This window comes from Mobula hypostoma, chromosome 28 (assembly GCF_963921235.1).
Source record: "Mobula hypostoma chromosome 28, sMobHyp1.1, whole genome shotgun sequence".
NCBI lineage: Eukaryota > Metazoa > Chordata > Chondrichthyes > Myliobatiformes > Myliobatidae > Mobula > Mobula hypostoma.
In genome coordinates, this window is record NC_086124.1 from 11,417,663 (window position 1) to 11,433,086 (window position 15,424).

Genomic DNA, 15,424 nt, shown 5'->3' on the forward strand with positions numbered 1-15,424 from the left:
TAAATTAATTCAAAGGAAGACACGTGGCCAAGAAATGTGGGACAAGAAACTATGTTTTTATGTTTCGAAATGTGGGTGTAACTTCGTCTTTACTTTAAGCGAGGCGCACCCATTTTATGTGGTAGTGTGGTGATGTATTCAATTAATGCATTTTTACATATAACCTTTAATTAATTGTTTAAACAAACACGAATACTTAATAAACCAATATATGTACACAACAGTATAGGCAGCATCCATGGCGTGGGGGGGGGGCGGATTCCGTTTCAGATTCCTGGCCCAAAATGTTGCGTGCTCTCTTCTCTCTGCAGGTGTTGTCTGACCCACTGAGTTCCCCCAAAATTTTGTTTTCTGCTTCCAATTCCAGCATCTGCTGTCTCTTGTATTTTGTGTCGTTATTGTACTACCATTCTGACAAGAGCAAATGATCAGGTTACCTGTGGGCTACAGTCACTCATCGATAAATAAGAGAATGTCCTTTAATCACTGGTTCTAGGGTAGTCAATTTTTGCAGGTTGTAAATACAACTTACGATTGAAACTTTAAAGCAGGGGTTCCAAATCTGGTGTCCATGGACCCCTCAGTTAATGGTAGGGATAAATGGAATAAACAGGGTTGGGAATCCTCAGTTAAAATAAGCTGCAGAGAGTTGTAACTCATCCAGCTCCATCATGGGCACTAACCGCCATAAAATTCAAGACATTTTAAAGGAGCGATGCCTGAAAAAGGCAGCATCTATTATTAAGGATCCCCCATCACCCAGGTCATTCCTTGTTCTTATTGCTACCATCAGGAAGGAGGTACAGGAGCCTGAAGGCACACACTCAGTGATTTAGGAACAGCTTCTTCCCCTCTGCCATCCAATTTCTGAATGGACATTGAACTATGAACACGACCTCACTACCTTTTATTTCTATTTTTGCACTATTAAACCTGATTCTAATTCTAAAGCCAGGTGCAGCATAACAGGAACAACATAACAACTACAGCAGCATTTCAAATGATAATTTAATCATTTTCAAATAATTTTTAAACATCCAATTACCCTTCTCTTCAAAAGTAAATACCTTCTCAACAGAGTGTAGCTTCATCAGCAAAATTTACTCCCATTACCTTGCTCAAGTTGTCATGAGAAATTTTCATGAAGGACATCCAGACCTGATCTTATTCTCACCCAGAAACATAGCAGAGATGAAATTAGGAACAGGAACCACGCACAGTTTCTTCTCTTTAGTGAGAGCCCCGTAAATAAGTGTCTTACTTTACTCTTGCTCCTTGTTTGATTACTAGCAGACAAGATAGTGATCTGGGAGTTTTCCTAATGTCCAAGCCTCAACTAATAAACACATAGACATTGACTTTAAAGGGGTAGATTTATTTTCCCCAGCCTGGTAGATTTCAGATTGGCGGATATTGTGGTATTGCAGAGTGCAGGAAGTGGGGAAATGAGGGAAGAGGGAGAGTGGGAGAAAGGGGGAGATGAGGGGAGGGGATTGGGGAAAGAAAGGTAACAAGGGGAGGAGGTCAAGCAAAACGCAACACCACCTGACCCAATACATTTTGTTTCTTGATACAGCCATCTGCATCAAGGACACATGCCCCAGAGCTGGTGAGGTCGATTTAAACAACAAAACTAAATTTTACTCTAGCACGAGAGTGGCCTTTGTTTCACAATCAGACTGTGCTAGAATGTAAGCCAAAGTCAAAGGAGCCTGGTAAGGTAATTTAAAAAAAAATGTTATTTCCTTGAAGATGAGGAGGATATTGGAGTCAATATCTTCAAAAAGATACGGCAGAAGTTGTGTGAAATAACTATTTTGTTCCCTTTAACGACTATTTTGTTCCTAAAGATATAGTAAATTCCACATACTAACGTGAATACTCACGAGCAAATATATTTTTAAAAATTACCTATTGTATGGAGTTGTTGAAGATCAGTTTTCTGTCTTCCTGATGGATCCGTTACTGGTGTGGACTGTGCACTATTAAACACAGCTGCTTTGTTTGTTATGGAGGCCATCTCCATGTTTCTGTGCTCAATCCCTGGAGACTATTGAGGTGACTTCAATTTGCTCAATTTTCTTCTTTGATCTTGTGGAAAGAAATTATTCAATTAAAACTCTTTCAGCAGATTCTGTCCATACACGCCCACCATAAACCTTACAAATGCCGGCCTGTCCGCACGATAGAAGAGATACCTTGAAGGTTCTTTGAAATTTCTGATGCTGAGTTGTAAACTTAAAGTAATTAAGTAGATTTATTAGAGTTATAGAAAAGTACGGTATAGAAACAGGCCCTTTGGTCCATCCAGTCTGTGTTGAACCTATTAAACTATCTAGTCCCATTGACCTGAACCCAGACCATAGCCCTCCATACCTATGCTATCCATATACCTGTCCAAATTTCTCTTAAATGCTGAAATTGAGCTTGCATGCACCACTTGCTCTGGAAGCATATTCCACACTCTCACGATCCTCTGAGTGAAGAAGTTTCCCCTCATGTTCCCCTTAAACTTTTCACCTTTCACCCTTAACCCATGGCCTCTAGTTGTAGTGCCACCCAACCACAGTGGAAAAAGCCTGCTTGCATTTACCCTATCAATACCTCTCATAATTCTGTATACTGTACCTTTATCAAATCTCCCCTCTAGAGTCTTACTTTAGAATCTCAGTGTTGAACCTTTGAACAACAAGGACACCATGTGGGTGACATGGAAGTCTTGCTACCCTAATGGTTAGCTCACCAGAAAAGATTTGTGATCCAGAATTAAAAGACATGAGAGAATGTTGCCTTTTACATTCTCTGAAATATAAATCTTTCAGGAGGAAAATAATTAGAATGGCAGGTGTTGTATCAAGGCTATTTTTCCTCCAGAACCATGAGCTTTCATGGGGAAAAGGTATAGAAAACGAAGAAGCACAGAAAACGGGAGCAGGAAAAGGACATTTGACACTTCAAACTTGCTCCATTTTCAAAGTGATTACAAATTGACCCATTTACTGACATGTTCTCTTATGCTCTCCTTCGTACAGAATTCTACTCTCAGGGTGAGGAATTTTTTGTCATCTCAATCCTAAACATCACCCTGTGTCCTGAAACAGTGACCGCTGGTTCTATACTCCTCAGTCATGGAAAATATCCTCCCCTCATCTATCTGTCTAGAAAATCACACTTTTCAATGAGACTCCCTCTTATTGTTCAAAGTCTAGTGAATAGAGGCCAATCACTTCTCATACAACAGTCCTGATATCTCAAGAATTAGTCTGATAAATTTCACTGCATTCTCGCCATGCAAACACTGTATGTCCGTATATGGATATCATGGTAACGTAGTGGTTAGTGCAACACTATCAAAGCTCAGGACATTGGCATTCAATTCAGAGGTCTTCTGTAAGGAGTCTGTCCCCGTGAATGCATGGGTTCTTTCCGGGTGCTCTAGTTTCCTCCCACATTCCAAAGATGAACCAGTTAGTTAATCGGTTAATCAGTCATCGTAAATCATCCCATGATTAGGCTAGCGTTAAGCTGGGGGATGCTTGAAGGGCCAGAACGGCCTATTCTGCACTGTTTCTCTAAATAAAAATCTTTCCTTAGATAAGTAATATATTTTCTTAGGGTAAAAGTAACAATACAATGCAATTGACTGTGACATACTAAACAGCTAATATTTGACTTTCTAAAAAAAAGTTAATATTTAATTAGCGTTGTAGGAAAACATGGAAATGTGTGATTCTCTATCAAACAATTAAATTGCTTTGCAAATAGCTTCAATGCAAATAAGAAGTACGGAGTTCCAAAGAACATCATAAGTTTTTAAAACCAACAGTGGAAATCCTGCCTGACAAATCTATTGGAATTCTTTGAGGAAATAACAGGCAGGATAGACAAAGGAGAGCCAGTGGATGTTGTTTACTTGGATTTTCATAAGGCCTTTGACAAGATACCACACATGAGACTGATTAACGAGAACCCATGCTGTTACAGGAAAGAAACTAGAATAGATAGAAGATTGGCTGACTGCAGGAAGCAAAGAGTCAGAACAAAGGGGGCCTATTCTGGTGTTCTGCAGGGGCCAGATATTGGCACCACTTCTTTTCACATTCCATGTCAGTGATTTGGATGATGGAATTGACAGCTTTGTCACCAAGTTTGCAGATGATACAAAGATAGGTGGAGGGGCAGGTAGTGTTGAGGAAGCAGGGAGTCTGCAGAGGGACTTAGACAGATTGGGAGAACGGGCAAAGTAATGGCAGATGGAATATAGTGTAAGGAAGTGTATAGTCAAGCACCTTTGTAGAAGGAACAAAAGCATAGTCTATTTCCTAAATGGGGAAAGAAATCAAAAATCAAGGTGCAAAGGGACTTGGGTGTCCTCGTGCAGGATTCCCTAAAGGTTAATTTTCAGGTTGAGTTCATGGTAAGGAAGGCAAATGCAATGTAGCATTCATTTCAAGATGACTAGAATATAAAAACAGGGATATAATGCCAAGGCTTTATAAGGAATTGGTTATACCACACTTGGGAGTATTGTGAAAGGTTTTGGGCCCCTTTATCTATGAAAGGATATACTGGCATATGAGAGGGTCCAGAAGAGGTTCATAAGAATGATTCTGGAATTGAAAGGGTTCTCATATGAGAAGCATTTTTGGTGGCTCTTGGCCTGTAATTACTGGAGTTTAGAAGAATGAGGGGGATCTCATTGAAACCTATTGTATATTGAAAGGCGTAAATAGAGTGGATTTGGAGAGCATGTTTCCTGTAGTGGGGGAGTATAGGACCAGAGGGAACAGCCTCAGAATGGAGGAACATCCATGTAGGACAGAGATTAGGAGAAATTTCTTTAGCCAGAGGGTGGTGAATCTGTAGAATTCATTGCCACAGACGGCTATAAAGGCCAAGTCATTGAGTATATTGAAAGCTGAGTTTGCTAGGTTCTTGATTAGTCAGGGCGACAAAAGTTACAGGGAGTTGGCAAGAGAATGGGTGTCAATAAATGATGGAATGGTGGAGCAGATTCGATAGGCCTAATGGCCTAATTCTGCTTCTACATTTTATGGTCTAATAGAATGCTGCTTATCTTATCTTATCTTATCCATGCTGCACCAACCGCCGCCGCTGGGCTATAAACGTGCAGGAGCAATGTGTGGTTAAATGCTTTGCTCAAGGACACAACACGCTGCCTCGGCTGAGGCTTGAACTCGTGACCTTCAGGTTGCTAGTCCAACGCCTTAACCACTTGGCTACGCAATGTGATTGTGCTGCTGCTGCAAGTAAATTTTTCATTGCACCTGCACATTCATATACTTTTGCATTTGAAATTAAAGTCGACTTTGAAACTATTCACGTCAAGTGTTCCACAACTCCCTCAGATGCAGCTTTCAAAATATTTTACGTGCATATTATCTCTCTGCAGTCATTCTAGAATTTGTGTTGGAGAACATTTTGAGTTATTGACAATATATTGAGCTATCTGATGACTGTGCTTTTTTGGTAACAGTTTCAGGCTTGTATTAATGAGTAAAGGATGAAAAATAAAACATAATATCAAGGATCCTGTCCCCATGATTGTTATTCCTTGAAGGGATAGGAAATTGTTTAATGGTTTATTTCTGTGCCCTTTTTGGTATAAGGAAGATGTGCCCATGAAAGTGGGTGGGGGGGGGGATGCAGTGGGAGAATGGAGGTGAATTAATATGCAAATATTTTCATCTTACTGATATATTTCATCATGCTTTCTTTAGGGAATATTTTGAACCTCTGTCTCTCTAGCTCTCTCCTGCACAATTGCAAACACACCAGCGAAAAATCACAAGTATCCACTTGAATGGTAGATACAAAGTCCATGTAAGATTGGACTCAAGGATCAACCTCTCTGAACATGCAAAATCCAGAAGATCCAGAGCAGGAGTTCCCAACAGGGGTCCACGGACTCCTCGGTTAATGGTAGGAGTCCATGGTATAAAAAAGATTGGGAACCCCTGATCTTAAGGAAGAGCTAAATTCTCAGAGCTTCCATCTCTGCCTGTCTGTTCAGGTGTACCAAAAAGATTCTACAGTGGTGTTTTTCAGAGTTCATCTTATGTCCTGGCTAATTTCCATCTCCAATCTCCCACAAATACCATCAAAAACAGATTCGGTGATCAGTTAGTGAATTTGCTGTTTGCCAGAACTATCTGAAAACATATTTTCATTCACAGTAACTTACAATTTTGATAGAAAGTAATTAGTTAAATGCGAAACACCTGGGTCTTTTTGAATTTTTTTAGTTCAATTTTTAAAACATAATTTCATTCCTTTTTTAAACTTCTTGGTAACACAGCAAATTCTCCTAAGCCACTGACCAGCTCAAGTTCGCCGTCATCCAGAATTATTTCAAATTTCCACTATATTTATCACCACCATATTAAAAAATACTAGAACACTTGCATCACAGAAGTAAAATAAATAGGTGTTAATTTTTATTGCTTTATTTATAATGAAATGTTGACATTAAAATAGTTTTATTTCTCTTCTTGAAGATGAAGCACTACCTGGCAATTTTCAAGTTGTCAAGTTTATTGTAGACATATACTGCCAAACGAGACGACGTTTCTCTGAACCAGGGTGTAAAACACAGTAGTACACATAACATACAATAATTTAGGAAAGTAAGGATAAAATCGACAGATAAATTATGCATAAATAAATAATGTAAACTGCACTAATTAAATATTGTAAAGTATATAACAGATTAACCCGTGACACTTTGAATGTGATGCAACAGGGAGTTCAGAAGGCTAATGGCCTGAGGGAAGAAGTTGTTTCCCATCCTGACTGTTCTTGTTTTCGTGCATCGGAGTCTCCTGCCTGATGGTAGAAAGTCAAAGAGGATGCTGCATGAATGGGTGGGGTGCTTGATAATACTAAGGGCCCTGCGTATGCAGAACTCCTGATAAATGTCTCCGAAGGCTGGTAGGGGGACCCCTATAATCCTAAGACCCCTAAGGCCGAAAGAAGCTGCAGAAGATCGTGAACACGGTGTAGCACATCACACAAACCAATCTTCCGTCCGTGGACTCACTTTACACCGCACGCTGTCGGAGCAGTGCTGCCAGGATAATCAAGGACACGACCCACCCAGCCAACACACTTTTCATCCCTCTTCCCTCCGGGAGAAGGTTCAGGAGCTTGAAGACTCATATGGCCAGATTTGGGAACAGCTTCTTTCCAACTGTGATAAGACTGCTGAACGGATCCTGACCCGGATCTGGGCCGTACCCTCCAAATATCCCGACCTGCCTCTCAGTTTTTTTGCACTACCTTACTTCCCATTTTTCTATTTTCTATTTATGATTTATAATTTAATTTTTTAATATTTACAAATTTTAACTATTTTTAATATTTAATATTTGCAATCCAGGGAGTGTGAAGCGCAGAATCAAATATCACTGTGATGATTATACGTTCTAGTATCAATTGTTTGGTGACAATAAAGTATGATCCTGTCAACCGTTCTCACAATCTTCTGTAGGGACTTCCGCTAATGCTTGGCTACTCCCATACCAGATGGAGTTGCAGCTTGTCAAGACATTCTCAGTGGAGAAAATAAGACCTGTGACATCTGCACACAAATGAATGTGCTTGGACTTACTGTACACAGCCATGGGCTGCTTCAATTGCTGAGGAATTGCAAATGAAGTTAAGCATGCAGGATGAAAGCTCATTGCTGAAGCAGCTGAAGATGGCTGTGCCTGGAACAGGGGCCTGAAGGATTCTTACAATGATGTCCAGGGATAGGGAGGACTGATGTCCGATGAGATTACAGGGTTACGATCCCAGCCACTGCTTTTCCTTAGAAGTCCACTGATTACAACTTCACCAGAGTGCCTACATGCCACACTAGATCACATGATGCCTTGGACAGTCACTCTCATTTCCTTTTGATAATTTAGGGCAAAGAGATGTTTGTGTCAAGGCTGTGATGACATATGCAGCTGAGGGATCCTGGCAATTCAGAGGGTTCCGGCCTGAAACGCCGACTCATCGTTTCCACGGATGCTGCCCGACCTGCTGAGTTCCTCCAGCGTGTTGTGAGTGTTGCTTTGACCCCAGCATCTGCAGAGTATTTTGTGTTTACTGGCAAATCAGAAACTGAGCACCATTTGGCAAGAGGCAATTGATAATGCTGTTGATGATGGGCTTCTTTCACTTGGGTTGTGATTAGGTGATAATTACCTGGATTGGTTGGATTGGTTAGTTCTGCTTTTGTGGTACCTGGGTAACATTCTACATTGTCAGTTAGATAACAGTGTTATTTATTTATTGAGATACAGCACGGAATAGGGCCTTTGAGTTGTGCCATCTAGCATCCCCCTATTTAACCCTAGCCTAATTATGGGATAATTTACAACGACCAATTAACCTACTAACTGGTCCGTCTTTGGACTGTGGGAAGAAACCGGAGCAACTGGAAGAAACCCACAAGGTCATGGAGAGAATGTACAAACTCCCTACAGGAAGTACGGGAACAGTGTGGTTAAAGGCACATTTCCAGAGCAAAGGCAAGATCATTTTAGGTCCCTTATCCTATGCTGTATCCAGTACTTGAAACAATTTCTTGATAAACATGTGAAATTTAACTAAACTGGCTTCTATGATGGTAGGGATCACAGGAGGAAGTCAAGGTTAGTAACACAAGGGAAGTGGGAATTCATTATATATCCCTTTGCAATTTCCACACAACATTGTGGCCTGAAACATACCATGTGATGCTGTATGTTTCAGAAATACCAGGTACTGTATTTCTGAACATTAGTTAGTCAAGATTTGTTCACTCAAACGTGAAGTTGCATTTTTCCATTTGGTGCGGCAACCCGCTTTGAAGGCACCATTTTGGTATGCCTGGGCATCCTGCTCAGGGCGGCATTCTCCAAAACAAAAAGTAAATTGAAGTATAATGCAGGTTTCTGCTAAATGTTTACTCCAACTATTTTTAGTTATTTATTTAGAGATACAGCCTGGAACAGGCCCTTTCAGCCCAGCAACTCACCTATTTAACCCTAGCCTAATCACAGGACAATTTACAATAACCAATTAACCCACTAACTGGTACGTCTTTGGACAGTGGAAGGAAACCGAAGCAGCCAGATTAAACCCACATGTTCATGAAGAGGACCTACAAACTCCTTACAAGTGGTGTCTAAATTCAACTCCGAACCCCAGTGCCCTGAGTGGTAACAGCGCCTTGCAAACCACTATGCTGCCATTTCGCCCTGTCATTTGGAACTTGACTGAAGTTGCTTTTTTTTTAAACATGTGATATTGTAGGTTTACAAATAAACAGCGGAGGTGTTTTATGTTTTAGGGAAGCCGCAACAACTCATTTACTGAACACCAAAAAACGGAACTCAAAGTGCACTAAAAGTCCTTTATGTAATTACCTCATCATGTCAGACCCACCTCTTAAAGTGAACTCAAACCCAATGTCAGTAGTTGTGAATTCTGTACATTTCCACCAATTACATTACCCTACAATATGAAGCATTGGCAGGATATTAAGTCAAAAATTGGAACTCTGTTTCTCCGATATTTGACAGTTGAGTTCAGTGAAGAGTGGCCATCACTTCCTCCTGCCAAGTCCAAGGATTGTTGCTTTTCCTCCACTCAGTCTGAGATCCAGCCTCAGACTAATATCCATTTCAGATAGTCTCGACTCCTTCTTAAATAGCTGCCCAAACCTTGTTATCCTTTAGCTTTAAAAACAATTACATTTAGCAAGAAGATTTGACAATATATAGGAGCAGCAGATTGTCGGTTAAAATAACTAGGCCAATATAAACCTAAAAAGGAACTGAAAACTGCCAGGGCTATCTATTCCTTGCATTAAAAGCATTCACTGATGATTCACTGGGAGCAATTTATACCATCAAACAGTCTGTACAAATTTCCAATCATGTGACATAGTGACACAACACTTAATACTGTTGTGTCACAGCTCTAGAAACATGGTGACCTGACCTTGGGTTCTGATTATTTGAGTTCTCCCTGGATTCCCTGGTCCTCTCTTGTTGGAGCCGTATATCTGTTCTCTATCTCCTTTGAATTCTGTGTTGCGCATTTATTAAGGTAACTAATCTCATGAGTTGGGGGTGGGGTGGTAAAGGCAAAGGGAATAAGTTACATATTCTTGCTTATTTTGTGGCAGTTCTTATCTTGGGACCGGTGGACGTCGTATCTTTTGCGGACCACTGAGATAACGCTTAGCTTATGTGAGCATGCTTAAGTTTCATCGTTTCAAGATTGTACATATGCTAATTGCTAATGAAGGATCGAATAAAGGATTCAGTTTTTAGAACAACGATTGGAGCTGGGGGATGAGTCACGCAAGTATAACAAATCCACAGCGGTCGCAAGCTAGTGGCAATTGTTCTTGTTTTTGCTTTGGTTTCTCCACTAGACCCCCTCCCGCCAAATGCCAAGGATGTGCCAGCTTGCAGTTTGATTGGGTACTGTTGTAAATTATCCCTAGTGTAGGGTACGGCAGGAAAAATCACAGCTGGAAAGGTGGTGGTGGCGGCAGGTGAATAACAGGTAATAATAGAGGCTGAGGGCAATTTATGGGAATGAGTGAGGAAAAATGTGATTGGTGTAGGTGATTGCTTGATAGTTGGCATGGGTGTCGTAGGCTGAAGAGTAATATGACACAAATTATTATTTTTTTTAAACTATAGAGGGCTACAGTCTAGGTGCAAGTTGATGTAACTAGGCAGAAAACCAAGGTAGACTAGATGGGCCGAAGGACCTATCCTGTTGTGCTCTGTGACTCTATTACTTATTTATATTACCCAGTTTAAAGTATATGAAGTTCATAACAGAAATAATTTTTCCAGTGTTGAATAATTATTTGTAAGATATTGTTGTGTACCCTTCCTTTCCTCCATTCTGGCTGAACACCCAAGACAGCTTCCTGACCCTTGGTTCAGTGCATTCATCCTTGGATAGAACAAATGGCACAGCTTGGCTGCAATTTTAAATTAATGTCCATTTACTCTGGATTAGACCATCTCAAGAAAGTACTGCAAAGGTTAGTTCAGCATCACATCGTGGGCTGAAGGACCTGTTCCTGTGCTGTACTATTCCATATTCCCTGTTTTCCCCATTTCCTCCAACATTCCAAAGACATGCTGATGTAAGGGCATATTCTGGAGTTAGGGTATATAACAAATATTAACCTCAACAGTAATCAACCTTCAGATCTGAATAGGGATTGTAGATTAAATTTAAAAGGAAGCCCGGAACAGTAAATTATAGACCAGGAGACATTCAACTGACTGAGATGTCTGCATATGCATGAAAACAATCAACATCCCTTTGCATGAGTATGATCACAGTAAGTAATTAACACTCATTTTGGGTGTGTTGGTGGGAAGATCCAGGAGTCTGAAAATTATGTGTAACTCAAAAGAAGCATTATAAGGGCATAGTAACCAAAGAAATTGTCCAGATTATTTTATATATATAATCACACAAACACAAAGGATGTCAGCATGTGTGTGTCCCAAATAAAGTCATTTACATCTACCAGTTGCGTCCTCTGGTAACTTTGTTCGCAGTTACAAAACTGGTAGAATAACTAGGTATTTTAAAATTACCCACAGCATTGCTACTTTTTGATATTAACCTAAGGCGAGTTGGTGGACTTGTGTGAGTGAACAATCTGCAAAGGTAAAGGGAAATAGACAATAGACAATAGGTGCAGGAGTAGGCCATTCGGCCCTTTGAGCCAGCTCCACCATTCACTGTGATCATGGCTGATCATCCACAATCAGTACCCCATTCCTGCCTTCTCCCCATATCCCTTGACTCCGCTATCATTAAGAGCTCTATCTAACTCTTTCTAGAAAGTATCCAGAGAATTGGCCTCCACTGCCTTCTGAGGCAGAGGATTCTACAGATCCACAACTCTCTGGGTGAAAAAGTTTTTCCTCAACTCCATTCTAAATGGCCTACCCCTTATTCTCAAATTGTGGCCTCTGGATCTGGACTCCCCCAACATCGGGAACATGTTTCCTGCCTCTAGCGTGTCCAATCCCTTAATAATCTTATATGTTTCAATCAGATTCTCTCTCATCCTTCTAAATTCCAGTGTATACAAGCCCAGTAGCTCCAATCTTTCAACATATGACAATCCCGCCATCCCGGGAATTAATGGTGTAAACTCCTGCTGTACTCCCTCAATAGCAAGAATGTCCTTCCTCAAATTTGGAGACCAAAACTGCACACAATACTCCAGGTGTGGTCTCACCAGGGCCCTGTACAACTGCAGAAGGACCTCTTTGCTCCTATACTCAACTCCCCTGGTTATGAAGGCCAACATGCCATTAGCTTTCTTCACTACCTGCTGAACCTGCATGCTTACTTTCAGTGACTGATGAACAAGGACACCTAGAAACACACATAAAAGTTGCTGGTGAATGCAGCAGGCCAGGCAGCATCTCTAGGAAGAGGTAGTCGATGTTTCGGGCCGAGACCCTTCGTCAGGACTAACTGAAAGAAGAGCTAGTAAGAGATTTGAAAGTGGGAGGGGGAGGGGGAGATCCAAAATGATAGGAGAAGACAGGATGGGGAGGGATGGAGCCAAGAGCTGGACAGTTGATTGGCAAAAGGGATATGAGAGGATCATGGGATCATGGCCTAGGGAGAAAGAAAAGGGGGAGGGGGGGAAAAAGCCCAGAGGATGGGCAAGGGGTATAGTGAGGGGGACAGAGAGAGAAAAAAGAGAGAGAGAAAAAGAATGTGTGTGTATAAATAAAGAACGGATGGGATACGAGGGGGAGGTGGGGCTTTAGCGGAAGTTTGAGAAGGACACCTAGATCTCGTTGTACTTCCCCTTTTCTAACTTGACACCATTCAAATAGTAATCTGGCTTCCTGTTCTTGCCACCAAAGTGGATAACCTCACATTTATCCACATTAAACTGCATCTGCCCACTCACCCAACTTGTCCAAGTCATCCTGCATTATCTCATCATCCTCCGCACATTTCACACTGTCGCCCATAAATAAGGAGTGTCAATGGGATTGCTTCTATGGGAACTAGCATAGACCTAAAGAGCCGAATAGTCTCTTCCCATTTTCTGATAAAGGAGACGGTGTTTAACTTTAGTGTGGCACTAAAGAGGCAGTTTTATTTATTTCTCTTTTAGCGGAGAGTACAAAGGACTGAATTCAATCCTAAAAATATTTCTTCAGGGAGTAAGATTGGATTTCTGAAATAATTCATTGTTGAGATGTACAGAACTTATTCTCATTTCCTAAGCCAACTTATCAGACTTCTACTGCTTTATTTTGCCAAAGGTGAATGACAATTTGCCTTCACGTGAGAAGAATAATCTTATTTCCCCTTCTGTTCATTGTAATCCATTGTTATACTGACACTACAATGCAAAAATGTTTGCTATTTTAAAATGTACTCTATCTCACTTCCGACTCCAGTGGAACACTTCCTTATTAATGCAAAATTAAACATGTGTATTGGTGCCCAGGTGTATTTTCTTCTAAAGATACTAAACAGGAATTAAAATAAAAATCAATAAGTTAGAAAATATTCAAAAATAGATTATGATCAACTAAAAAGATAAAATATAAATGATTAAACCATCACTATTTTGTTTTCACACCAAGCATGTGAAAACTAGTTATTTCTGGAGTGAAAAGTAATGTCAATGTTATCTGTCACAAACAAGAGAAAATCTGCAGATGCTGGAAATCCAAGAAGCGCACATGAAATGCTGGAGAAACTCAGCAGGCCAGGTAGCATCTATGGAAAAAAGCACAATCAACATTTCAGGCCGAAACCTTTCAGCAGGATCCCTCCAGCATTTTGTGTGTGTCACTGATACCTGGATACTTCAAAGGCTGTATATCACTTTGGGATATACTGAAAAGGTTATGACAGCTATTTCTTTCAAACTAACTGAAATGAGCAAAAGGCTCAAGAGGCTGATCGATCTGCTACTACGTGCTAACGTAAGCCTGGTTTCTGCCTCCTCACCCCATCACCATCCCAACTGTTCCTAGTAACGGAGGGGGGGGGAGGGGAATTGTGGGGAAAGAGGAGGGGTTGTTTGCAGTAGCAGACAGAAGGAGAAACATATTCAAACAAATGTACAATCAAAACTTAAAAATAGCCTTTTACATTTTGATTTATTCTTAATATATTATTCTTTCACACCCACTGCATATACTGTACTAATCTCCGTGCCCCAGTCAACGGCTCCCAATCGAAATCCAGTAATCCACCTCCACAAAATAACAGCCTTCAATCATCCTTTTTAATTATCAGACTCCCAACACTCCCTCAGACCACCTGTAGAACTCAAATATCTGTCCCCAATCCAACTGGAATGCTAATCTCCAGTTCTTTCACGTTGACTGGACTTAAGGCTTCCTCCACTGGTCGGGGTCAACCTTGGGTGCTGCTTCCTAGCTGTCTAGATATACAAGTCAGGACAGTACAATATGGAGAGCAAACTGTTACCCAGGCACCAGGCTCCCTCTCTCCACGCAGCTGATGAATCCAGAGGAACGGCAGAGACTGATAGTTTGGCACCAGGAGTTGCCAGCAGGTGTTGGACTCAACGTGGGCACTCCAGCTCCAGATATTTCCCTCGGGGTTTATTCCCGAAGCCTTCCCCTGTCCCTGAAACGCACTCTGACCCAGCAGGAGTGTTGGAGCACCCATCTCACGCACCTCTAAGAATGCAATAGAACTTGTAGTCTTAAAGTACTTGATAGGGTAGATGCTAACAGGCTGCTTCCTCTATCCAAATACCCTGGAACTTATCATAAGAGATCGACAAGTGAGAAATTATACAGGAGAAAAATTCTTCATTCAATATGCTGTAAATACTCAATCACTGGGTGTAGCGACTACTTGAAAACAACTAAAGGTCACTGGGAGGCTAAGAGAGGGAGTACCGCAATGTATGGCATGCTTCCAATTAACTGAGTTCCAAGATGAAAAACTACATTTAATACTCTATTACAAGTCAACAATACAATCATAGGACTCTTCTGTATTTCATGTAAAACAAAGATGAGCGTAATTGATGAACAGAAGTCTGTTAATCTCAGATTTAAAATTGGTAACTGAACCACAGTCGTAACAAATGTCATTTTTCTGAAGAAAATTCCATATTTATAACATTTGATCATGTAAAGTATTTTTTCTTTCCTAAAACTCTTTGCTATAATATAGAGATTATTTCCTCCAGCCAAAGGTGCCTCAAGGGTGGCAGGGAAGGGAAGTGTGCGCAGTCACAATTACGACAGAGAAAGTACTCAGGAAGCTGAGTAGGCTAAAGGTCGATAAATCTCCTGGACCAGATGGAATGCACCCTTGTGTTCTGAAGGAAGTAGCTGTGGAGATTGCGGAGGCATTAGCG

At 40.9% G+C, this 15,424-nt stretch overlaps 1 protein-coding gene across 3 annotated transcripts in view; it reads right to left on the reverse strand.

The window, feature by feature from the left end:
- The window catches only part of si:ch211-15d5.11 (nuclear receptor coactivator 7), a 110,314-nt gene that overhangs the window by 87,555 nt on the left and 7,335 nt on the right, over positions 1–15,424 (reverse strand). For 2 of the 3 annotated variants that reach the window (XM_063034678.1, XM_063034679.1), the window contains one exon: positions 1,912–2,091. In XM_063034678.1, the coding sequence (XP_062890748.1) occupies positions 1,912–2,026 (115 nt within the window). In that variant the 5' untranslated portion in view covers positions 2,027–2,091. Of the gene's footprint in view, positions 1–1,911; positions 2,092–15,424 lie in introns of those variants that run through there. The other variant, XM_063034680.1, reaches the window with a different exon arrangement.